Source organism: Lampetra fluviatilis, chromosome 11 (genome assembly GCF_964198595.1).
Source record: "Lampetra fluviatilis chromosome 11, kcLamFluv1.1, whole genome shotgun sequence".
Lineage (NCBI taxonomy): Eukaryota > Metazoa > Chordata > Hyperoartia > Petromyzontiformes > Petromyzontidae > Lampetra > Lampetra fluviatilis.
In genome coordinates this window covers 5,330,325-5,356,968 of record NC_136285.1, presented here as the reverse complement: position 1 = coordinate 5,356,968, position 26,644 = coordinate 5,330,325, and the positions used below count along the sequence as shown (strand labels likewise).

Here is a 26,644-nt window from a genome sequence, read left to right as displayed (position 1 = left end):
AGCATTTTGCAGGCATTTTTGGGGGGATTTTAACGTCTGAGGTCTAAGCAATGTGTCAGAAAGTGGCAGCTTCTTCATTCACTGATCGTGAAAATGTGAGCGGGTTAATCGTCACATTCGTGAATTCATTAACCACCTCTATAACCGGACGAGCTCATTGAGTAACAGTGTTTTTTAAAAAGTCTGAGTACATTTATTCCTGATGAAAAAAAATAATTGGTACCCTGTTAAAATCGCCCAAAGTTGGATAATTTCCATCGGCCGAATAAGTGTCGTGTTCCAAATGGCCGCTCGCATCCGTGGCAGCGGCCGCCCCACTGCGCAGAGTGGCACTGCGGGCAAGCTCACGTGCTTCCATCCGCGATCGCCCACCGTCTGCACCTGTGTGGAAATTCCGGCCATTGAAAGTTCTTAGTTCACCCACCATGGATGTCAGCCTCACAGTTTGAATGTTGCGAGTTGCAAATCCCCGTCCGGGGGGGGGGGGCGGTGAAACCAGCCCATCGTCGCCGCCGCCGAGATTCGTAACATGCCAACTGATTTGTCACAAGTAAAACGGTCGCCATCCTGTGGATGTGCTTGGAATGTCGAATTTTACAAGTGGTTGATGTTTGTAAACAGGATGCGATCACCACCCTAGTGTGTGCCATAGACACTTGGAATCTACCTCGAGGATGGCAGCAGATGAAAGAGAATGGAATATTTCTGAGGCTGATCCATACAGAACCAAGTGAAAGCCAAGCCCAAACACATTATATATCTCCCGTGAGGCTAACAGCCTTGGGCACCACCCATTAGGTCGAGTGCTCTCAAGCCACGCTTTTGTCAAATGCATTTCTTTCTCAAGACCGTGTCGACCTTTTATAATCAAAGACTTGAAATTATAAGCACAATGCATCTAGGGTGGCGGGCAAAGCTGCAATGTTGCCATGTCGTATTTTAGCGCATGAGAGTGCAGTTTAGCACTTTTTGTTGCATATTGACCGTGTGCCAAACTATTAAATGGCTCTCCGTTAAACGCCGCATAACAGATCTTGCTGCAGTAGCCACACCCATCGTCCATCGAAGGGGACTGAGTAATATCGTTTCCAGTGCCCCTTTGCTGGAAAAACTCACCAACCCAGTGTTATTTGTTTTAAACCTGGTGGGAGCCCACTTCTATTATTTGCCCCTGTTTAATGTCACCCAGATGTTGTTCATTTTTCTGATATGACATCCACTCATTTATAATAACTTTTCAGATTCCACTGCCACGACCACCATCGGTGTGGTCTGTCAGAGAATGTGTGCTTCAATCAACACACGGTGTTTAGAGAACGCTCGACTCTGGTCAATTGGAAGTTATGGCCAGATTTTCATAGAAGGTAAATCATCAAAACACAAATTAAGCACGGGCACGTAAGTACAACTACTTTGTTTCATCAAGCCTATGTATTTATAAACATTTTACATTTACGATTGAGAACCAAAGGGGTGCAAGGCTGCAGTAAAGGTTAAGAACCACTGCCTCGTTTTGAGGTTAGCACCTTAGTATCAATATGTGGAATGTCGGCAGTTGCTTTCCTGTGCACATACTAACCCCTGCTATTGGAATGTGCAATTCTTACCATTCGATCAAGGCCACCAATGAGGGAGACCCTACGAGTCGACGATGACCTCATGGCAAGTTGCACTTTACAATGTGAGCTCGAGATTCTTGCCTGAGATTTTGGCCTGGAATTGAACCCATTGATTTCTCGGTTGTGAGTCCATTGTGCAACCCGAGATGATTTTGAGGCTCTCTTGTGGCTATGCCGTCCGCTACATAATTGCTTTATCCATTAAAATGTACTGAGCTTCTTAAGAGCATTATGATTGTAGCCAGGGGGCACAATAGCTTATAGCCATGGTAATGATTAGTGTGCTGTAAGTATACAAGGAATGTAGCCCCGTGCTCAAAAAAATGTTTGCCCTTGTGTGCCTCTTCTTAAAAGGTGCTCAACATTCGTTTGCAGATGTATAATTAATTTCGTCTCTCCTAAATGCACACGTGTCTGCATGTTTATTTAACTTTATCCATAAAAAAACAATACAAACAAATTGCACACCAACTGTTCACCGGCTGGCATGTCCACCGCCATTTTCACTTACTATAAACTCATAACTCAAACTTTATGCTGCGTAAAACACGGCGTTAATCACACGCTCCTTAGCATCAATTCTCCAGCCTTTCAAGTGCAGTTGTAAATTCTGAAACGGGAAGACGTAAAGCCTCGTATGTTACAAACGACAGAGGTGACTGTTGAAAATCGTGGATATTATTTAGCATACATTGACGTTAAAATTCACAAGAACCAAATTTGAAAATTGACAAGCACCAAGTTTGAATACCTGTTAGGCAGCTCAAACGTTATGCAAATATTTTATATATACTGTACAACAAAAATCAAGGCCATTTTATTCTTGGCAAATACATGATTCACATTTGCCAAATGTCAACAATACCGATCAATGCTATAATGGCACGGGAAAGTAGTTGATAGTCGTTTGACATAGGGACACGTCAAAGTCTCAGGACTTTTGTTTTTACAATATCCTACTGTCTACTGGACAGTCTGGAAGGAGGAAAAATAGCATGTCAACGATCCATATTAACATGTCTACTTCCATTTACAGACTACCTCGTGAAGACCTCGCCTATTCGATCCCATCTAATTAGTATGAGAGTGTTTGGCTTGGGCTTTTAGGCGGCGTAAGTGGTTCAAGCAGGAATGACAGCTATGGTGAAACAACACTTCCTGCTTGTCAGTGAATGTGCCTGCAACAGGCATTATGGCAGGTGTGTGTTTCTGACAGGCGATGTGTGCACCGTTGTATTGCTCGTTGTATTGCTCGTTGTATTTTGTGTGCGCGTGAATTTCCCTCCCACCTGTACAATTACTCCAAGAGAAATTGGACTCACGTGGCAAAGCAGTACCTGAGTCTTGAGAAACATTGATGCTTTTCTTGGATGTTGGGGGGAGTACAATATATTTGGTGTTATGGTTAGCACAATGGAATTGCAATCCAACGGTCGCCGGTTCGATTTACTGTACTCAGTGTGGCAGTTGCAGGTTTCTTAAATCCACCTCTCCCTGCCTCTGTCCACCGAGCAGTACAAATGGTTACACCACAATTACTGCAGGAAATCAGCAGGTTGTCAGTTATGGGGTAAAGTGTAGGAACGATATCCCTCTGCACATTCGCAGCATCACCTCAATCGCCTCCTTCAAGAGAGACTTAAAAACTCACCTCTACAATCATGCTTTCGAGCGACTCTGAGCTTGGCTCCGCGCCTCTGAGTTGCGGCCACTACGTCTGCAAATTTGCGCGCGTTACAAATTGAACTATTATTATTATTACTCGCACCTCTTACAAGACGTCTGGCCTTCGTGGAAGAATAGGCCAAGTACCCTCTCAAGCTCCGCTGAGTGGAGGCCGTTTTCCGCCATCAGTGACATGAGCAAGAAATCGCCAGGACTGCACCATTTTTTTTAATTTCACCTTTTACAGCATATGTGGCACAGGGATGAATTCGCAGGGTGGGTGTATCTCATTTGGAAAGGTCTGGAGCGAAATTTTTTATTGAGTTGTGAACTCATTCTAACATCCCTCCAGTGTCACCACAATCAGGACCACGCTATACAGTACGCAAATAGTGGTTGTTTTGTTAAGAGACCTGTCCCCCACCTTCGCAAAGTGAAATGTATGACTGCTTGCTCACGACTGCCAACGGAGGTGAGCAACACCCAACCCCACTTGGAGCATGGCATCTCACTCCAACACTCAGATATTACTGGAGGTTATAAAAATAGATGGTCACAAGTTCCATCACTGTAATCATGCACTGGCCCTGACACCAGCTCTTGCGAATGGTTAAAAGCCAAACATCGGGTCCACAATCCAAATTCCCCGCTGGAAATTCCACCGACGGCCAAGTGCCGCACTGCGCAATTGAAATGAATGTGCTTCTTTTGCGGAAATGTGAAAAGTGAAATGACAACAACAGCAATAAAATCACGCATTCTAATCCAAGTTGCCCGGAGGAGGTTTCCGCAACTTTAACTGGCGTGGAGGTATGCTTGCCGACTCTTGACATTTTGACAGCTGTGCAAAGTTGTGAAGAGTGCGGATGTTGGCGTGGTTTTTTTAAGCTGATTTATAAAACTGTGTTGGGCCGACAGCTGCCGATTGAGCCACTCGCTCACAAAAATGTTAACACCTGTGTAGGCCGTGATGCAATACTTATTCATAGACATTTGTTGATACAAATGCTGCATGGATATAATGAGTTGTTTTTTGGTTTACCAGAAAGGACTTCAAAGTAAAAAAAAATGTTTTTGTAACCTATTATTATCGTTACACTTTTGGTCGTGAAATATTTCAAGTCAATGTTAGTGACTTGGGATACGTGATTTTGCTTTGTTTTTATATGGTTGTCCACTGCTCGACTATTATGGCCTTCCGACACCGTGTCGGTCATGGGGAGGAGGGGTTCTACGGACATACTTCACCACTCGTCTGTGATGGTTTGTGAAGAGGGGTTTCAGGCTGGACGAGGTGCAGATAACAGCTCTGGCTGATAATCTAACTTTGATTGCTGTGTTCATAGTTCAAAGCACCAACCACTCTACCCTCGTTTGCTTTTAAATGGGCTGTCATATGGTGCCAAATGAAAGTGGAAGATGCTTTAAAACAAATTTTTAACGCTCATGGCATTCTAATTTTAGGAGCTAATCCGTAATGGCTGGACATTGTGGCGCATGCCTCGAGCTCGATGCTTTGCAGATGGGGGGGTTGATGGATCATCCATATTCTTGGTTCTTTCGGTAAAGTCACGTAGAAGGGAAATAATAAAATAATAAAAATAAAACATTATAAAATAATTCTCACGACGTTTTGGGTAAAGTCACGTAGAAGGGAAATAATAAAATAATAAAAATTTAACAATCAAATCATTCTCACGACGTTTCGGCCACAACGCAAGCAGCCGTCCTTGTGTTGTGGCCGAAACGTCGTGAGAATTATTTTATTATGTTTTATGTTTATTATTCTATTATTTCCCTTCTACGTGACTTTACCGAAAGAACCAAGAAGATGAATCCCTGCAGTCACGAAAGCTTTAAATCGGGATCATCCATAGATTATTGTGTTTGCAAGGCTCTCCCTACTGGCCAGTAGACGGTAGTACAGCAAGTGGGTATGTGACCTGCATGTGTGGGCTTTCTTCCGGCCACTTAAATTTCTCCCCACGTGCAAAACATTGCCAAACAACGTCATTGAGACGCGGCCTGAGAAAAGTCCCTTAACCTCAGTGATATCGTAGCAGATAAATAAAGGTTGCCTAATATCGTTATACTTTGAAATATTTACAAATTACCTGAAAATAAATGACAAGGGAAAGCATCTATAGTTTTCATACGCCTGCGTACACAAATGAGCCAGCGAAATACTCGCACGTGAATCTCTCATGAGCCATGAAACAGAACTTAACTTTCTCGAATGCGGTTTGCTCCTCATCTCTTGAAAAATCGTGACGCTAATTGCCAGTGGCGTCATCAAAACAGCCAGCGCTCATTGATTGAAGTAGAAGTGCAGCTCGCCTGCGTCTGCTCCAAATCGATTTTATAACGCAATCCTTTGCGGGGCGCGGAGTTTCCGGATTTAATTTCGCTACGTGCGACGGCAAGTGACGGGTAAGCAGCAGATGTCGGTTGCCTCGACAGCGTCGTTTATTGGACGAACGAGCTCTGCGCAAATTGTCAAGATCTTCCGCCGTGCTGTTTCCCCCCCCACTACCAACTCTTCCCACCCGCCCGCCCCCCTCTCTCTCTCTCACCAGCTTGACGCATTGCAGTCGCTTGCTGGTTTTACAGCATCAATTACATTTCCTTCAGCGTCCTCTATTTGACTTCCGTGGAGATACGTTGAGAATAATTGCACAGGGAAATCTTGACACCGTTAGAATACCCATAATTGTGTAAGCGCAGGGCCATTACTGTTCTCGCCATACTATTTATTCCTGCAGAGGTTTTCGCGGTTGCAGTCCGATGGGTTTTCAGATTCTACCGCGGGTTGGTGTTCAGCATGGTGTCCAACGTTTCGCTCCACATCCATGTGGTTTGGGAGCTTATTCAGGAACGTTTCAGTACCCGAAAACACACGAAATAATTCGTTTTACCAGTTATATGGAATGTGATCATGTGTGGTAGTTGCTATCAGTCAGCCACTTGTCTTTGCTTTACTGGGAAAACAGCCCATTACAACAGTGAGTTTCTTTCAATCGGTAGACCTGGTAAAAGTGATTAGTGTTGTGAAAATAATTAGTTGCAAATAGTGTATTACTATCATTATATTGTCATTACAGATATGGGTAATCCAGTGTTATTATTCCGATTTCAGTGTGTAACCAGATTGATAGGTAAAAATTACACTAAAAACACAGACCTTCATTTAAAACTAAAGGGTGCAATGATCGTGTCAGCAGCTTAATTCCACTAGAGGCCCATGCGCACAGACGCCGTGCAGTCGTAACGGGAGAGCGCGGCGACGCGGTGGTTCGTGTGGCGGAACGCCTGTAATCCAGCGCTGTGGAGAGAGGCGGGTCGGTGAAACTCCCTTCCCGTGGATGTCGAGGAGGAGCCACGCTTTGCCTCGCCACGAGAATGTGGCACAAAACAATGTCGGCTCCCACCTGTTCCGTCAGTATGGGATTAAAGGTTTCCCCCTCGCATGCGTGGGATTTATCGGAGTGCTCGGGTATCCAAACACATATAAACACTCCATCAATTGGCCAAGAATGCCTTCATATATAGTGGACGGCAGAGCTTATGGGGTAATTTGATGCCAACTCTACGAATGGCTGTCTTTTCAACTTGTCTCTCTCTCCTTGAGAGTGAGCGAACACTTGTGTGCGTTACATGTTGAAATTCTTCTTCTTAGTAAATCTGGCTCATGTGAGTTTGACGCACGGTCACGACTAACGTCGGTGGTGTGCGGTGGACTGTGTCCGAACCGATTTCTGGGCCCGTTCCAAATTCGCAAACCGGTTGGTACCGACCAGCCTGTGTGCCTCGTTGGCATTGCCGAACCTGATTCCCAGTGACCCGGAGTTCAAGCACCGCTGCGAACGAGGGATCGATTGCACAAGGCTTGGAGTAGAACATGAAATGCAGGAGTGAAAAAAACTACGAACGTGAAAGGACACAATTGCTAAATTATTATCGATTGTAACTACGTCTATTAAAGTACTGCGGTTGGTTTGCGAAGGTATATTTATTTATTATGGTAGGTGGATCATCTAACGTAATAAAATCCTTATAATATAGAGTGCCTTAAAGTTGTGCATTTCTAATATATCCAATGCAACCTCTACGGTCGTACGCGTGGTAACACTGTACACTAATGATGTTATCAACTAGAGTGGTACTAGATTCGAAGCTTTCGTGACTGCAGGAATTACTCTTTGGTTCTTTCGGTAAGTCACGTAGAAATAAATTAAATAATAATAGAATACGACGTTTCGATTGCAACACAAGCAACCATCATCAGGTACAAAGGAATGAGAAAACAAAAATAGTAAACTTGGAAATATAATGCAATACAACAGAGAGTCGGCCAACAAAATATTCAACACCCCACCTGGTTGATCACGTTCTTCCAAAGATTGTAAAAATTGAGAGAGAGAGACAAAACATAGACACGGAGACACACAGACAGACACACAAGCAGAGAGAGAGACACACAACATAGGCACACAGAAAGACAACGTCTCTGTGTCGAGCCCTTACATAGAGAGAGAGGGGGGGGGAGCAGAGGGGGAGTTGTGTGGAATTCCTGCCCATAGCAGCCGGAGGAGAGAATGGCACGCAGTTAACGCATAGCCTGGTTGATTACGTTCTTCCGAAGATTGCTAAATTAGAAGTTAAGTGTGAAACAGACAAGCACGGCAAACCCTCCCCATAGAGGTGGTTCAAACTAGATTATATTATTTAATTTAATTTATTTCTGCGTGACTTTACCGAAAGAACCAAAGAGTAACTCGAGTGATTTTTACTCGCCTAATGAACGCCATTTGTAATTACCATTTTCATTTAAAAAATGCAGGTGTAATGATTAATTTGGCAGTGCTGTGGGCAAAGGTCACAACTTTAATTTAGAAAGTTGGTCGGATGTTAACTTAGTCTCTTATGTAATTTACTTCGTGGCTATTCATTCGCGGTTTTCCTACTCAGTACACATAGGAATGTGGTTTAGCACCACAAGCACAGGAAAGGCCTTAAATAATTATTTGAGCATGGGAGTACATGGTGACATTGACTCTGAAAGCACCTTCCCAAGTGGCTGTAACAGTAGCCTCCTTTTTTTTAGGAAAGCCTCACTGAGTCTCAAGACACTTTTTCAGGTAAGTTGTATTGGAATGTTGGCTCGCTTCCTGAATGAGAATTTTGCCTGTGTGAGGTAGCTGGGGTACCTGGAACACGAAACTAAACTATAAACTATTTTGATTTCATCAGGTAAGGCCCACTGAGCTACATAGCTCTTTTTCAGAAGCAACCTGGCCATAAATGATAGCCTAATGAAGCGGCTTATCATGTGGAAATGTATAGCAGTCAAATACAGTACTCAAAACACATGTCGTTTCTAAATGTGGCAGGGAAAAAAACGAAGGATCCGGAGAAATATCCACGTGACCACGTGGAGAACATGCAAATGTACAGGTGTCAGGGTCGGGATTGAACCCACGACCTCCTGTATACCAGGCAAGAAAGTTTACATTTTGTCAGTCCACTCGTACGAGGAGATAACTCAAACATTCATGCAGCCAGGTCGGGTACCTGGCTTGTCATAACGTTTCCAGTGATTGACAAATGGACTGATTTAACTCCTATTTCAAATACACTTACCACAAGTACGCAGCATACAATACATTTAAATTAATAAATACAGCACTGCATGACACTTCAACCTGGCCAGTTTAACACGAAGGCTTTCACCATCAATATTATCCATAAGAGGTTTTTGGGTTAATTTAAACTGGCCCTTTGTCAGAGTGTGTACATTCTACATTGCTGTGGCTAACATTAGTTTGGCTAAGCCCAGCTCTAATTACAACTACACAAAGAGCATTGACTATGTTCTGGGGTTTGTGGTTATGATATGTTAATAAATTAAATAGGGATAAATAGGGATATACTGTATATGTTACGTACAAAAGTATACACTTTTGTAAAAAAGAATGAATTCGTATGCGTGTGGCAGCCGAGTGAGTTTGAAAAAAAAATGTTACGAGCTTGAAATGCTGACTGCCACAGAAGTTGTAAATAATTCATCAACACGGTGTACGTTTGCATCGGCTATTTGCTGTGTGGTGAGTTTTCCAAAGTCGTGTTTGCCACAAGCACTTGTGGTGAATTTCAATTGCAACGCAGCGTCACGTTGCAACGTTCTTCGTTGCCGCTTTGTTGGAACTTGTTAAATAAAGTGGGGTGAGCATTTTTTATTGTTGTGAGTGATCCAGTCTTGACATCGAGGTTATAGAGGGTGGGCCGTAAGTAACGACCTGATTTCTTTTGCCTATAACTTTTGAAGAATTAAATAAAAGCACGAACTCTAAATGATAGAAAATGATTGAATTCATGGCGATTCGATATAATTACGCATTAAAAATAATATATTGTAAATGCGTTGGCAAATCCGTGCTCTTTCAACGGCATTTTCCATCACTCTCGGCGGCTTTGATGGTCTCTGTGCTGAAATTCTTGCACCAATTCACAGGCTTCTACTTTATTTCTTGCACAAATGTAAGCAAAATAATTTAATGCAAAATCCCACTTTCGAATCGGGTAGTAACTTGTGACCCACCTTGTAGAGAGCTAAGTGTGTGTGTTGGACACAGCAACACATTCAACATTTGCCATGTTGTAGCACAAATCGAAAACCACTGGTTTTGGATCTTGGTAAACTCCAGTCCTCATTATTGATTATTTATTGCAATTATTCAATGGTATCAGCCCGCTCATTGCCAACTTTCCGTAACAATGACAGTAAATAGGATTTTCACAAATTTTGGCACTATTCAGCAAAGAGATAGAACAAATGTTGACAACACATCGTGCTGTACACCTGGATGCGTTCACAAGGCAGAGTGGATTGAGAAATGAACGAACGAAGTTTGCATGGCACACAAGAACACCATATAGTGTTTGATGGAAATCCATTAGAGTGAATTTAGAAGTTTTTGGTTCTCATAATCCAAAGCCTATCCCTGATACGATATGACATGACACGCTTCTGACTTTCATGGCATGACTGATGGCTCAATTGAGATGCAATTGGTGATATAATGTCTGACAAAACCGAGGAGAGGCCAACTTCAGAGCTGAAAAGCATTATCTATGGGCCGTAATAAGATGGGTCTTGAAAGATATCGAGGGGAGGCATATTTAGGCCATTTGAACGATTACTCAAAACACTCTGCCAGCATGTTGAAAGTATGATTGTTATATAATTGGTGGAAATGTCAAAACAAAAGTAAGTAGCGTACATACTTTTTTTAAGTTTAACTACAGGTCAGGTGACTCCGCGGTAGAGGGAGAGGCTCACAATCGTAAGGTTGCCACTTTGTAGGGAAGTCAACAGTGGTTGTGCTTTGGATAAACTCGACTGCTGAAGGAATGTGGAATTTCCACCGTGAGCTCTGAGATGGAAACAGATGAGGACCACCTCAATGCTCCTTTTAGCACACGATGACTGACTTTATGGCCTAGTACATGCTATAAAGATAATTGTATATGACATACCACTATAAAGTTGGTATGGTCCTTTGAGATGAGCTACAACAACAGTGAACCTTGTTTTAGAATAGTTATCTTTTTCTATAACCATAGTGTTTATGTTGCTTTAATGTCCTACATAATTCTTAATTGTTTTTGTTAAATGTATTTTGGAGTGATATGCTTTTCTGCTTCATTAGACTTTGATAGTGACAGAAAGTGTTTACAGTACAAGAAGATGATGATGAATAAGTAATTATGTACGTTGCATACGCTTACATTATTTATGTTAACTGGTGTTTGGAAAATCCTTTGTACATGAGTTATGATTATGTATTATTCATCTTATCGGAAAACCATTGTATGACCGTTTCCGGTCTCAATTCTTTTCAATATTGTGTCGAGAAATCTATGTACATTTACTTGTACCTGACATGGGCCTCTTTTAGATTTGCTCAGCCCATTTTGGACTAAGCCAAGGGTCTCAGCGGCTTTGCCTGCGCATTGTGAACCTGCTAAACCCGCGTTCCGACTTCCAACCACAGACAGAATTAGCGGCGGGTTGACAATTAGCCGTGTTCCCGTGGCCACACATTTCACCAATTTACAGTGACCTGCGTGGTGAAGCTACAGGCAAACAAACCCCAAATGGGTGGCCTTCATCCAACGGTGGATTGACCAAGAGCTTAACATTATTATTATTTTATTTTAATTCAACAAAGTCTTTTTAAATTGCATCTTGCTGGTAAAAAGAATTATGCAGTAATTACTTTGGCATTCGATTCAGACAAGTAATGTCTACTGTATGTATAAATTATTCATACAGTATATAATACTCCTAATTATCAAGCCAGGTGGCATCGTTGAAAGGTTTTAAGTTAAACTCCAAATTGGTAATCATCTCGGCTATTCATCCCCATAGAATTTATACAATAAATACTCTTAGATACTATTTTATTGACCCTGCCATAGCAATAAGGAATGCTCACCACTGTGCCACACCATTTTAATTTCAACAAGGAGACAGTTTTGCCTTTGATCTTTGTTATTGATTCTGTGGAGTGACATTTGTGTTTTGGTAAAATAATTAAACAAAAAAATGCCAGACTTGGTGTTTATTTTTCTGGTGAGGCAAGCATCTGGTAAGATGTGTTTTATATGATCCAGGAAAATAAATACTTTTGGTAACTTTCCCTCGCCCTTTGACATCTTTCAGTTCAAACTGTTTGGATGTCCTCCCATAGCAACAACACCACTCCTTTATAGGAAGGGGTGGAAATAGCAACATTGCTTTGGTATGCAACCTTCAGAAACATGTACTCAAATTAACTGCAACTGCCAATCGATGCGTGCATGCTGCGTTTGTGCATATGGAGGAGTGGTGGCGCAGCAGTTGGCGTACTTGCGCTGTGAAATTGGCGATCGCTGTTTGACTCCCAACCGTGGCTGACGTCAGTTGGCGAGTGATATCTGATCCGGTCCAGTATCTCCGCTCGGTCGACTCGGCCTTAAACGAGTGTTGGGCGTGGTGAGCAAATAACAGCACTGGAAGGCAAAGGAGGCCAGCTGTGGTGATCTGTGTTTTGATTTAGTGTGCTGATCTTAAAGGTGCATTGAAAATTTTTGATACTCTGTTGTGGAGTGACTTATGCAGCCAGTTATGGCTGCAGGGTTTGGTGGTACATGTTGTTTGTGTCGTTTATTGTGAAAATTCGGTCATAGTTCATATGATCACTGTTACATTGCTTTTATGGCTTTATTTTGGTGATTTCGAAAAGTTTTTTGGTTTGGCCATGTTTGTTTGTTTGTTGTAGTACGGAGTTAGACTGATGGCCTTAATCTAAGTTGTCTTGTGGTTGTTGTTGTTGTTGTTTGACTTGCATCCCACTGGGATTTTTGCACACAGCGTTGGTGTACAGTGCTTTTTCTGCAATATTTTGCTGTCATTTTCTTGGATTTTCTGTTTGCACATATTCACATAGTCACTTTAAGATGTTTTTTTTTGTTCATGTTTTTCGTTTTTTGTTTGTTGCGGTTGCACCCGATTTCAAGAGCCGAATGGCTCACAGGGCTATACCAAATAAATAAAAATGAAGCTGAAAAACACTGACCACACCATGCCGCTCTGATCCATTCTGTCATCGGTTGTTGCTGACGAACAACACTTTGCCTGTCTGTGTATCCGTTTAAATTCACGAGGCAAGTGCTGTTAGTGATCGCCACCAATTAAGGCCTGCACGGTGCGTGAGCAGCACCATAGCTGCCCCCCTGTGTCTCACCAGTGCTGATCTTTGCACATCCAACACATTTAAGGCTGAGCCAACCTTGGGGAGGCTCGGTATAGGTTATGATACTGCGTGAAATGGATGTCTGGCTCTGACTCCAAATTGAATCCCCATTGCCAAAGCTGTTTTGTTGTGCTGCATGCTAACCACTCCGCAACTGCTCACCAAAACACATCTACCGTACATCATGGTGCAAGTATTGTTAGCGAGCATCTATTTGAAGGCCTGTATGAAACACAAAGGAGGTGGTGGGTGTCTACACCACACCTGGCCACCTTTGTCACTGGGTACTCATTTAAGGCTGAGCCAATTGAGGGGATGCCCAGGACCAGTACCGGTGTTTGTGACTGATGTTGGCTGTGAGTGGGAATTGAACTCGAGTTGCTGGGTTTTGTAACGCAGTGCACTGGCCACTGTGCCACCTCTCTCCACTGTTACAGCAGTGATAAAGAGCTTTACAGCTCATCGGATTCCTCCAGTATAAATAAATATTCAGATTCTGACATGTACTCATAGGTATATCACAAATTGAATTCCGATCGCCTCCATCGTAAATAGGTCGTAGTGTACCACTGATCTCCAAAAGTCACCCTGAGAGTCGTGAAAATTCGACATTCCCAGAACGAGGGCCAATGTTTAAAGAACAGCCTCTGTTGGCTTCCCGCACATTGAAACCCATCGACCCCTGGGTAACGACGCTGCTGTTTACTCTCACGTTCTCCCCATTTACGAGCAGAATTCTGCCCTCGGCACCACTTGGTCAGATCTTGTTTGAGTGATTGAAGATATTGGTCTCATGGCAAAGACAAATGCTTCTTTTAAATTCATGAAACCCCCTTTTATCTCCCTCCGCAAAGCGTGCGGTTGTTATTGTTGCCATGGTGGCTCTAGGCACAAACGCGTCTGTCTGTCTGTCTGCCTGCCTTTCCCTGCGGGGAAAGCTGGGTCGCTTTACCCAGCGACTCATTAGAGGAAAATAACTTCGCCATCCAGACACGAGCGAACCGCCGTGCAGGGTAATTTCTTTGTTCAGAAAGTGGAATGATGGGACTGTTTCCGTTGCATTCAAGGCAAAAAAAATCTGTCCGTATTTCAATGCGATGTCATATTTGAAAAGCCTTAAAGTTCAAGGGTCTTCCTGCTCAAAAGAACGTATGGGGCGGCACTTGTCTCAATTGGCTAACCTGAGCCAGCGGTGGCAACGACGGCTAACACCTCACTAAGTGGTACTCATTTAATTGATGCCAGAGGAATTGAATATGAAATCATAATCTTCCTGTTGTAACCTTGCTTAGGGTTCCCTTGGAAAAAGGGACCTTTTAAATCAATGGGCTCTCGCCTAGTTTTATAAGTATAGTTCACGTATTTGTATATGTAATTATTTTGTCTGCTGCTACATTCTTTACCCGGCACATAATAAATAGCTATTAAATTATGATGACGATGTTTGTGATGTTGACGGCGATGATGTGTTTTCTTTTCTGCAGTGTCCTTTGTTGTCGACTGGGACTGGCAGAGCGAGTGGTGTTGGCTTGTGAAGGTCAGGAGGGATGAGGGCAGCCCGGGGCCTCGTGCTTCTGTTGGCGCTACTCGCAGTCGTCTGCCTCGCAGGTACAATCCTTCCTCCGTTCCGCCTCGACAGGGCGATAGCGCAGCCATTGACCCCCCTCCCCGCCCCCCTCCTTCTACTGCTGCCTACCCAGTCCTAGTTTTCACCCCTGACTCCATTCATAATAACTTTCATTGTATATGTACAATGTTGTATTTCTTTCACACCGTACATAGCCATTCTTACTAATTGGAGGTGCATATCATTCATGCTAATACACATCCCATAACGCTGTACGTGAAATATATAAGGACCACATCCCATTATATAACCACTACCAAGCAAATGAAAATCCTACTACCAAGTAAAATAAAAAAACGAATAAATAAATTAACGAATGGCACCAAAACAAAAAGCACAAAACAACTTAAAAAGTGAGCACAGCAAAGAAATTAGTCTATTAGACCACATCCTAGACCACAATGCCAACTTTCCAACCAAGCCAGGGAATTTTCACAGCAGGCTGTCAGGTCAAGTCTCATCTCCGTGATTTGTTTGAATCTGGAGTTATAGGCAGCTTATAATTTCCTGGATTGGTGGTAAGCAGTCTGGCGCGTCTTAGCGGATTTTTGCTGTAAGTGGGGCGATGCTGACCAGATGCAGTGCCAATGCTGTAATTTTCCACTTAATAGGAGGAACAGCCTCTGCCCAAGTGAGCGAGCCGCGGGTTCGTAAACTCACTCACTGCGTGATTAATTTGAAATAAGTATATGTTCAAATTATTTCAAATCAAGTTGGACTAAAATGGAGGTGATTTGTGACTTTGATGTATGGTGCATGCCAACAAGTAAAACGGTGTTCCTGCTCAAATGACCAATGCAGGACAAATATTTGTATAGGCAGCCCTTATTAATTGGTGGAAAGTCCACATTCCAGTGGTAGGAGCCAGTCTATCCATGACCACTATAATTTTTAATCACATTTATGAAATTCTTGCTCTGTAGGGGTCCCCCTCTGCCTGCCCCCTCCCAACATGTATTTCATGAAATTAATTGTATTAGGTCACTAGTTTAGTACTTGCTTTTCATTATTAAAACTAAATCCTGCCCTTCACTCAAATGAGCATTGGACAGGGCTTATCTTCAGTGAGAGTCCAGAACCAGTACTATAAACTTCATATCATAATTTTTTCTATCATATAACCACCTTGCCTGATGTTCGTATATATTGGAGGCTCTAAGGCAGTGGTGTAAATTCCACATTCTTATGGTGGAGGGAATCTTCCCCATAAAGTAGCCACTTTTGAAACTGATGACCCAATATTCATTGTATTGTTAATCTGTGCTTTTATCAACTGCATAGCCAGTAGTTTAACATGAGTCTGTTCATGAGCCATTCCATTGCCTCTAAAATATAAACTCTAACCCTATTGTTTAATCATTTTAATCACAGCCCTATTCACCTTGCATGTTAACTCGAATACATATTTAAATAATACAACTAAACCAGTCATAATTTCTCACTGCTATCTTTCCTTTTATGTGGTAACACTATCACAGGGTCAAGTAATGTTATTGTTCTGTAATTACACGTTACATCGGCTAACAAATAAAATGCAGTGTTGTTAAAATATCACATGATGTGCTGTGTAGTCCTCTGTGTTTTTGCTGGGCCATTGTCTGTTGTTATTTTTTTTATATATTTCAATAGAATTTCACAACAATAAGAAACCACATGGGGGACAATATAGGAGGAGTGTGTATACACAGATGCGTGTGACATCTATTTAACCACAGATCAGCAATTGAAACATTCCGAGAATAGAATTGTATCGTGGTGTAATGGGGAAAAGAACAACATTGGATTATTTTTTTCCCATTGAACTTTGGTCTCCATCTCTTCAGAGCATTGAGGAAATAAAATAACACAACGATGCAGGAAACTGGGTTTCTATTTGTTATTCAAATGGTATTTCATGTTTCTCATCGCGATGCCTGTCATTCGGTGCGACCTTGTAGAGTTGCTCATCATGAGTAGTGACAATTGGAATGAAATAATTTCCTGATTGACCAGCGGCCTTTATGATGGGTTTTGTTTCATGTTTTCTGATTTTAGTTGGTATAATAAAAAAAAAAACTTACATTTTTTTATGCATTCCCTTTAATTAATTTTAAATAATTGTAAATAATAATAATTGAAAATTTTTACTTACCAAGTTTCATTAGTCAAACAATAATCTCAATGTAAACATTTCTGTATTTTGATAACTTAAACAAAAGCAACATCTATCACTTCTTGTCAAGATGATGTCACGTGATGACACTGGGCAGGAAAAGTATGAAAGTGATGTCATCGAAGTGACGTGCCTTCCTATGATGTCATATTTAGATCAGTCCGAAACATATTTTGTTTCTAGAAATGTAGTCTAGGACTACCAATGTTTGGAATATTCAGATTAATACGAAACTTGGGAACGAAATCCTAATACATGTGTGCAAGCGGCGTGTACCCGTCCACTGCAATATAATGGAATGATAACAAACATCACTGTCACAATGCTCCAGTGATCTTTGGGCGATGCTCTTCTGCACTCTAAAGCCTTGATGCAATGGTGGAAATTCACCAATCCCATGGTGGTGGAGACTCAATCCATAGGACACCGATTGTTGTCTACCCACGAAGTAATTCTTATCTTATCAATACCAGAGGGATCAACGCCAGAGGGATCAACGCCAGTGGGATGACACTGATATTTATTTTGCATTCACTGTGTGTGGTGTCAGCGGCACTGCTCGGGTTTTATAGTGGAAAACAACTTGAGCCGTTCGGGGCTGGTTCAAAATGTCCCTGGAATGGCCCACTTTGAAGCAGTGCAAAGGCGGTGTAGCAAGCAACAATACGTCACGTTGTTTATCTGGCAATGCTAATCTCAGTTTGCGGCCACAAGCCTTTGGTGTAAGTGCTCTATTCCTATTATGGGGGCCAGTCTAACATAAGTGTAGCCTCACTTTACGTCACACAAAGTGGTGGTGATTTTATTATTGACTCCAGAGAGATGATAGGCTGAGTTTGACCCCTTTGCCGGGATTTGAACTTGCATAATTCCAACTGTGAGTCATGTGTTCTAGCGGCAGTGTCAGCTGACCAGTTAAAACCGCAAATGGTGAAGGGGAATAACGAGGCTGGGCTATAAAAGAGAAGGAGCTGTTTGGCTATGATGAGATGCCAGACGTCACAGTCGCATTTTACAGAGCGAGGAATATCTTTTGCTTTGTGTTATTTCAAGGCCAGTGCGTTAAATGGAGTTGAAGCTTTTTTCACTTTGTCTTCTGCGAGGCCATTGTGGAGCCATAATGGAACTGTGTCAGGTCTATTTATTTCAAGCGTTATTTTTTTTAATAAACTAACTGCTTTTACAGTGCGTTTTTTTCTGCTTTGCAGAAACAAAGCACGTTTTTGTTGTGCATCTTAAGCAGTGGTGGTTCATTGCTAAGGCCTCACTGGTTGAAACGAAAAGGAAAACATCTTTTATACTTTCCAGCTCATAAAAATATATATTGGAACGTATACAGTTCCCACTCTCCAATATGCAGTAATATAGTTTATTTCCTGGCATGCTGATCTTATGTACTTGGTTATGTATTACCTGGCGAGTCATCCGGCCAGGTCGCACTTCGCAGACCACTCGATTGACAATCACATATATTGGGCAGGGGTAGAATTATTCAATCATCCATCTGGTTAGGTAACATATGTGCCACTTTATAGAAGGTCAATGGTGAAAAAACTGGCTCCCACCATGGGAATATGTAAATTCCGTACTATTTGGGGCATTGAGCCATCGAGGATGGGTTCTCCCTCCCATTGCTCAGAGATTATTTAACTTTTGACTATTCAAGAAAGTTTCCCACAGTATCAACTGTTTTCAGAAGGAATTTGCAAGAAAAGCACTGCAATTATTATTTAGCAATTTCCCATGCGCGTTATGATCCAAGCAAATGTTATGCTTGCATAAATAGCTTAGTGGTCACGCAAAATGTGATGTATTAAGTCAACTGCATTCACTCAACTTATACAATGAATGACGAGTTAATTTGAATGAAACCGTTCTTGAGAATTATATCATGACAGTGTTATTTCGCTACATATATACAGCTTGTATGCATAATGTAAAACCCACGTTGACTTTGGATATTTAGGTGAGGATAGAAAATGCATTTGTAAATATTACATTTAGAAATCAATATTTTTACCACATTGATAATTGTACTCGGAATAGCATTGTGTCTCATGTTTAAAAACGGCTCCTTGCAGGGCCATAGGGTTCTCGATATGCAAATTAAACTGTAAAAGGAGGCTTGTTACTGGCCAGGGGTGGCATTATGTCTTCCTCTTTTGCTTAATTTTGGTACTCATGGGAGTGGTTGGAACTGGCCAATGAGATGCATAACATATCCATCTCATTGGTGGAGGACATCCATAAATCCGTACTTCAATTATGTTTGAAGCAATTGTATCTGAATTTATTTGAATCAAGAAAAACAACTTGACAAAGCAAATGAAATTTGCCACTTTTATCTTTTGCTTATTTCTTTCATTGTTTTGCTTTTTTTTACAAAGTTTTTGTTAAATGCAACCAAATACCACTGCTGAGATGGCAATGGAAAAAAAATACCAATGTAATGTTAACTTACCAGCACTGTTGACTATGTTCTGCGCGATGCCTCGCAGGGGCCAGGAAGGGCAGCAGCGGTAGCCGCACCGGTGGCAGCCGGTCTCGTGGTGGCTCCAGCCACAGCGCAGGGAGCAACACCCAGAAGACCAAGCCTGGCTCCAGCTCTGCCTCCGGCTCCAGAACAGGCACGGGCGGCGGCGGCAGCAGCCAAACGGACTCGCACTACAAGCCGAAACCCGACACGTCCCGCACATCTGGATCCTCCAACCCAGGGGCGGCCAACCCACCTTCAAACCCGGCGTGGGCCCCCCCTGTGTTCCGTCCTATCCCTAAAAACCCCGGGGCAGCTTCCAAACCTCTCGACAACAAGCCCGGCGGGTTCCCCTACCCGGCAGCCGGCGGCGCTGCGGCCGGCGGCGCCGTGGCGGGCGGTGCCGTGGCGGGCGGAGCTGTGATGGGAGGTTCCAGTGCGGTTCACCCAGGCTCTGTGCCCAGGGTCGCGAGTCCCAATGTCAAAGCGGAGCAGCCGGCCCCTGGAGTGGGCCAGGCTGCGCCAGGGTATGGCCAGCCTGCTCAAGGTCAACCGGGTCAAGGGTTTGGCCAGCCAGGTCATGGCCAGCCAGGCTATGGCCAGCCTGCTCAAGGTCAACCAGGTCAAGGGTTTGGCCAGCCAGGTCATGGTCAGCCAGGCTATGGCCAGCCAGGCTATGGTCAGCCTGCTCAAGGTCAACCGGGCCAAGGGGTTGGCCAGCCAGGTCATGGTCAGCCAGGCTATGGCCAGCCTGCTCAAGGTCAACCGGGTCAAGGGTTTGGCCAGCCAGGTCATGGTCAGCCAGGCTATGGCCAGCCAGGCTATGGTCAGCCTGCTCAAGGTCAACCGGGCCAAGGGTTTGGCCAGCCAGGTCATGGTCAGCCAGGCTATGGCCAGCCTGCTCAAGGTCAACCGGGCCAAGGGTTTGGCCAGCCAGGTCATGGTCAGCCAGGCTATGGCCAGCCTGCTCAAGGTCAACCGGGTCAAGGGTTTGGCCAGCCAGGATATGGTCAGCCTGCTCAAGGTCAACCGGGCCAAGGGTTTGGTCAGCCAGGCTATGGTCAGCCAGGCTATGGTCAGCCAGGCTATGGTCGGCCTGCTCAAGGTCAACCGGGCCAAGGGTTTGGCCAGCCAGGTCATGGGCAGCCAGGATATGGTCAGCCTGCTCAAGGTCAACCGGGTCAAGGGTTTGGCCAGCCAGGACATGGTCAGCCAGGTCAAATTCAACCTGGACAGCCAGGATATGGGCAATCTGGTCCAGGTTATGCTCATCCAGGTCTGAGGCCCGGCCAATCAGGCCCAGGGTACGTCCCAGGCCAGGGTCAACCTGGACCCGGATTTGGACAACCCAATCCGGGCTATGGTCAGCCTGGCTATGGACAATCTGGTCCAGGTTTTGCCCAGCCTGGCCTAAGGCATGGACAGTCAGGTCCCGGCTATGTCCCAGGCCAGGCACAACCAGGACAGGGGTATGGACAGCCAGGAGGTGGGTATGGACAGCCTGGAGGTGGGTATGGGCAGCCTAGGCCAGGCTATGCCCAACCGGGTCAACCGGGCTATGGTCAGCCTGGCTACGGTCAGCCGGGCTATGGTCAGCCGGGCTATGCTCAGCCAGGCTATGGTCAGCCGGGCTATGGTCAGCCGGGCTATGGTCAGTCGGGTTATGGTCAGCCGGGCTATGCTCAGCCAGGCTATGGTCAGACTGGCTATAACCGACCAGGTTATGGTTGGAATGCCCCAGTACAGCCTGCAGGTCAACCAGGCTACCATTATGGCCAGAACAATCCAGGATACGGTGGCTATGGTGGCGGCTATGGTGGCGGTTATGGTGGAGGCTATGGTGGCTCTGGGGGATTTGGAGGCTTTGGTCAGTCTCCGGGATTTGGTAGGGGCGGCTCTGGATTTGGGGGTTTCGGCGGCCAGGGTTTCGGCGGCCAGGGTTTCGGCGGCCAGGGCTACGGCGGCTACAAACCGCGCAGCAACCTACCCTACTGGGCGATGGGTGCCGTGGCCGGCTACGGCCTCTACCGCTTCGGGAGGTTCACCGGCTCAATGGACCAGCACCACCACCACCACCACTATCACTACGACAACACCGGCAGGAGAATCGGCTCCTCCGCCGACAGAGGGGGCACGCCAGGGGCTGGTGCCGGTGAGGGGCCTCGGGACAGTGGGAAGCCGTGGATTCCCACCTACCCCAATGGCACCGATCTTCCTCGTATGTATTCGCACCTCCCCACGCCTGTGTGTGGCCGCCGCCCTTCCCTGCTCTTCTTCTCCTCTCTGTGCTGAATGCTTTACCTGTGCGGTTCCCACTGTGCATTGGTGTGCCGCTGAGCTTTCTTTTCTGGATTTCGGGTAATTGCTGCAGACACACCCATAACTGTGGAGTGTTATGCCCCAGCGATATATTCCTACGTTGTTTTCTTAATCCATAACCATGTGGAATTTCCACCGCTCGCTCAGGGCAACCAAAAGAAATGAGCCTCCATCCCAATGCTTGTTTGAACATTGAGATACTTTCACTCTTTTGAAGGTTTGAGAATGCTACGTGACAAAGTCATGAATCTGTTCTGCTGCAATTACCCTAACCTAAAAATACCCTTTGGGTAGGTTTTTATTAATACATATGCTTCACTTAATGTAACACTCGGCATACCTGATGGCAACATCTCTTTCCATGCTTTGCTTTACAAAGTGAAACTCGCTTTGTCTCATGCAGTGGAGAACTCTATTAACAAATGAGGATGCTCATACCTGTATCATGTCAACAAATGGTATTATGTCTATCCTGTCTTTTCAAAGCAACGATATACAGTAAAACCTTGGCTTGCGAGCATAATTCGTTCCGGAAACGTGTTTGTAATCCAAAGCACTGTATATCAAAGCACTCGTATATCAGTTGTGATCACGTGACGCTCGGCAGACAAAGCGTATAGTACGTACTACTCGTATTGCAAGATCTAGCTCGTTTATCAAATTAATATTTATTTTAAAAATTTGCTCGTCTTGCAAAACACTGGCAGACCAAGTTACTCGCAATCCAAGGTTTTACTGTATCAATTGTCATGATATGAAGAGATCTCTGTTGATCGCGCCATTTTAGAGAAGAGCCTGTGGAAGGTGACATCACAGAGCTACTGTAGTGGCCTCCTTAAGTCATAATCAGAATAGCTATAAAGCTCTTGTTCACAGACGTCCAGTTGGGGTGGGTCAGAACGTTACACCAACAAATAATACAAAACCACGATAGGAGTGCAAAGTGTAGGAAAGGTAAACAAATCACTTAAAGTAACTCAAGGGGTGCTGAAAATTCGCCCTTGCCTCGCTAAAATTATGAAGAATGTATTATATTTGGTATTCACACTGTTCTTATAGTGCAAGGCTATCACTCCGGCACTATGTCGCAGAGACGACGAGAGGAGGGCAGTAGGGAGCGATGTTGCCACGAGTAATCCCAATTGAGAAATTTGGCAGAAATGGTTCAAATTTGGAAAATTTGGACAATGACGCCAGCACATCATGGCCTACTCATATCGAATCATGTCCGGGAGTCTTTAACATCCACTGTATGATTAACACACTCGCGGTAATAACCAGCGTGGTCCGCAGGATTCAAACCACGAACCTCTGCAACAAGCACTGAACACGTTACCGCTGGGCCGTGTCACCACCAAATGAAGGAGTTTAATTCATGCCAATGGAACCAAATCTATTACATTCTAGATTTGAAGCTTTCGTGACTGCAAGGATTTATACTCTTAGTTCTTTCGGTAAAGTCACGTAGGTTAAAAAATGAAATTAAAAATAATAAAAATCACGACGTTTCGGAGGCAACACAAGTCTCCGTCATCAGGTGGGACCGTCACAGCCAGATTTGCTGCATCACTTGATTCGCCCTTGCCTCGCTAAAATTGATGCAGCAAATCTGGCTGTGACGATCCCACCTGATGACGGAGACTTGTGTTGCAATCCGAAACGTCGTGATTTTTATTGTTTTATTTTTATTAATTTTAATTTTATTTTTTACCTACGTGACTTTACCGAAATAACTAAGAGTATAAATCTATTACAGTCCCTTCGATCTGGAAATAATCAGAATTAATTAAAACTATATATATTATTGTGCAAGTTTTTTTTTTTATATAGTCTTAAGTGACTAGGCCAAGACCCATCAACCTTTACGATTGGTTGGAACCCGAGCCCCTCTGAGATGTCAGCAGTGCTTTCTCGGTGCTCTGATATTCGCCCGTCAAAAGCTTACCAGCCGCCTCGTATGAAGCCCATAAAACGGCTCTCCTGTGGTATACGGCCACTCGCATCCTTCCTTAAATACATGGGCAATTATAACGGACTCTGGCTGCTTTGTAAGACAGGCTCTTAACACTAGATTTGAAGCTTTCGTGACTGCAAGGATTCATATTCTTAGGTTTTTTCGGTAAAGTCACGTAGGTAAAACATCAAAATTAATATTATTTTATTTTTTATTAATTTTGATGTTTTACCTACGTGACTTTACCGAAAAAACCTAAGAATAGGCTCTTAACAGTAAGGTTCTCTGTAGACCCAGTCCAGCCCACAACATATTACTACCGCTTGGATCAGCGGGGAAGATGTTAAGCTTTAATTTTGAACTCATCCAATGTAATGGATATAGCAGGTCTGGGCATGCTTGTGTTATAATTTATGTTACGGTTGAATCATGTACTACTTGGTTGGGCGTGTAGCCAGTTGTGGGGTGAGTGTGTGTGCTCCAAAGCCTAACACCTAGCACAGTTATTCATCAACACCAGTCTTCAAAAGATTTACAAGTCCATATTTTCATGGCAACCAAGTAGCTGATGCACTCAAAGCATAATGCTAATTTCCAGGCCTCTGGAAATGGTTGGTAAACCTTGAAATCTTAACAATAGTGGCACGTGAGAAACAAGAATACAATTTTCATTGAAGGTAAATTGATCAAACAAGCACACCGATCTTCAGTGTAGATCTTTGCAGTTGTGGCATATAGCTCTCGAATGTGTTGGTAGAAACGTTGTTTGGTACAATGTTCGACGTTTCCAACGAAGCACGCGGAGCGAAAGGTCGAACATCGTGTCCAAAACAACACGCGGCTCACTCAACCCGGAAACACATTGGAGAGCTGCACCCAATCTTCGTCATTGCAAGCAGCTGGCTGTGTGCGCATTCAGTGGCCAATTAAAAAATATATACTGTTTGCACAAATCCATGGACACATTGTGTCTAAACAAATCAGCTGTTTACTGCTTAACTGAGCTATGCTGTTTGAAGAAAGAGTGCATAAAAGTAACAGTTACACATTTGGACTAAGTTAGAAAGCTGAATATTGCATACTAAATGTAGCGCATTATATTCTCGGTAACATTGAACCTACCCACAGCAGTACATGGTTGTTTCGTATTGAAATAATGGAACTTACCACGATGTACCCAGGGGGTTGTGACATGACAAAGCGGGTTCCACCTTGTTTCTGTTTACACACAAGCACAAGTTGTTGCTGCACACGAGCATCATTGCGCGTCGTACGCCCATCCGGTTTGTGTCGCCACATCGCGACGATAAGCGCAATCGCACGGCGAATCCATCGCTGTGTCTTCCATCGCGATCGCTTGGTTTTTGTTGTTGCCGCCGATTACATTCACATTCTTGCGTGTCACGTGTCACATGGCAAGCATCGCTGCTCGCATTGTTTTGCGAGAGGCTCTGTTTTTGCTCCCTGGGTTTGTATTCGAGCAGTGCATATGGCACTGCATTTGTCCTGCATGCAAACCCCAGAGGATTTTTGAGCATAGCATTCCACAATGCAGAAGAGACTGACTAATATGTTGGCAAAAGACGGCCATTGACTGCTTGCACGAATAAAACAAGACACATGGATGTCAATCAACATGACAACATTGGAGACGGATTATAGAGAAAGCGCAAGACCTTTTTTTTTGTAAAGCCCCCTTGTACATGTAACTTCATTAGCCAAGACAAATGAATTATACTTTTGGCTGAAGATACATTACTGTATAGGCATGGTAAGTTGGTCTCACGCAGTGGCTCTGTGGTGGAATCACGTGGCTCGCTATAGAAAGGCTGCCAGTCTTTATCTGGTCAGAGGTTTACGAAGCCCATCATTCCCCCAGGGTATATAAGCAGATATACAACTTTGTGGCAAACCAACAGTGACTCATCTATGAAGAGACTTGCCTCTACCATCGGAATGTGTAATATGCACCACCAACCCAGCGCTGCAAATAGATGTTTGTATCAGCATGGAGACGCTTTGGCTATGACTGAGAAATGCACACTGTGTTAATTTCCTGTTTAGGGAAATTCACTTTTTGTTTCTATGTTGTAATATTTTCATGCTGCACTTATTAGTCGCTGTTAACAGTCTATCTCATTAATAACACCCAACGTTTTGACAGCATTTAGACACGTGACTGTGCCCAATATCTTAGACTATCTGTCAATCACACGTTTGGGTTGTGCCAGTGACAATGCTACCTATCTACACGTGCAGCCAATCCCAGGGGAGTTTGACGCAAGCAACACAGGTGCTTCCTACTGCATTGTGAGACTTATTCAATGTGCCACTGTGCTTTATCTCAGAGATTCTATAGGTGAAAGGACGCGTCTGTCGCAGAGGCTTTTGTTACCCTTTCCAACATTTGGTTGATTGATACTAAGCACATGAGGTCTTAAACCAGAAGGTTAAATCTGAAAGGAATTTAATGATCTCTCTGTGCCTTTTAGCATGGAGATGATCTTTCGAACCATGTTTTTTTTAATTAAAAAAGTCAAAGTGATCTCCTTGCTCAAATGAGCACTGAGGCGGTGTTCATTTCCTATTTACAGCCCTCAAGCGGCAGTGGCAATTCCACATTTTCTATGAAGGGAGCAAGTACGCCAGTAGGACAACCACCGATTGATTTCATTTCGTAATGTTGTGCTCCGTTATCAGTGCCAGAGGGATGATGGGGCGAGTGAACTTCCGACCAGAATTCGAACTCGCAAGCTTCTGCTTTAATAAACGTGCTCTAAGATCGGCCTGCCCGGTAACAATTCTGAGTTTGTGGTCTTGGGTAGTACCAGGTAGTAGCGGCAAGTAATGCACAGATTGATCCAAACTTGATGCCAAGTGCCTTCAGATTTTGCATGAATTTTTTTTTAAGAAATTGGCCGCAGTTTCAAAAAGGAAGCTTTAGTTTTTAAATATTCGTGATTTTTTTCTTATTTAATGAAACATTTCCTTTAATTGTTTGAGCATAAAATATATGTTCTGACATATTTAAAAAAAAA

General features: G+C 43.8%; 1 protein-coding gene across 2 annotated transcripts in view; it reads left to right on the top strand.

Annotated features, from left to right (window-relative positions):
* LOC144934741 (contactin-2-like) overlaps positions 1–26,644 on the top strand; it is a 121,173-nt gene that overhangs the window by 29,709 nt on the left and 64,820 nt on the right. For both annotated transcript variants that reach the window (XM_078860834.1, XM_078860835.1), the window contains exons 2-3: positions 14,566–14,689; positions 19,359–21,551. In XM_078860834.1, coding sequence (XP_078716960.1) covers positions 14,629–14,689; positions 19,359–21,551 — 2,254 coding nt within the window. In that variant the 5' untranslated portion in view covers positions 14,566–14,628. The remainder of the gene's footprint in view (positions 1–14,565; positions 14,690–19,358; positions 21,552–26,644) is intronic.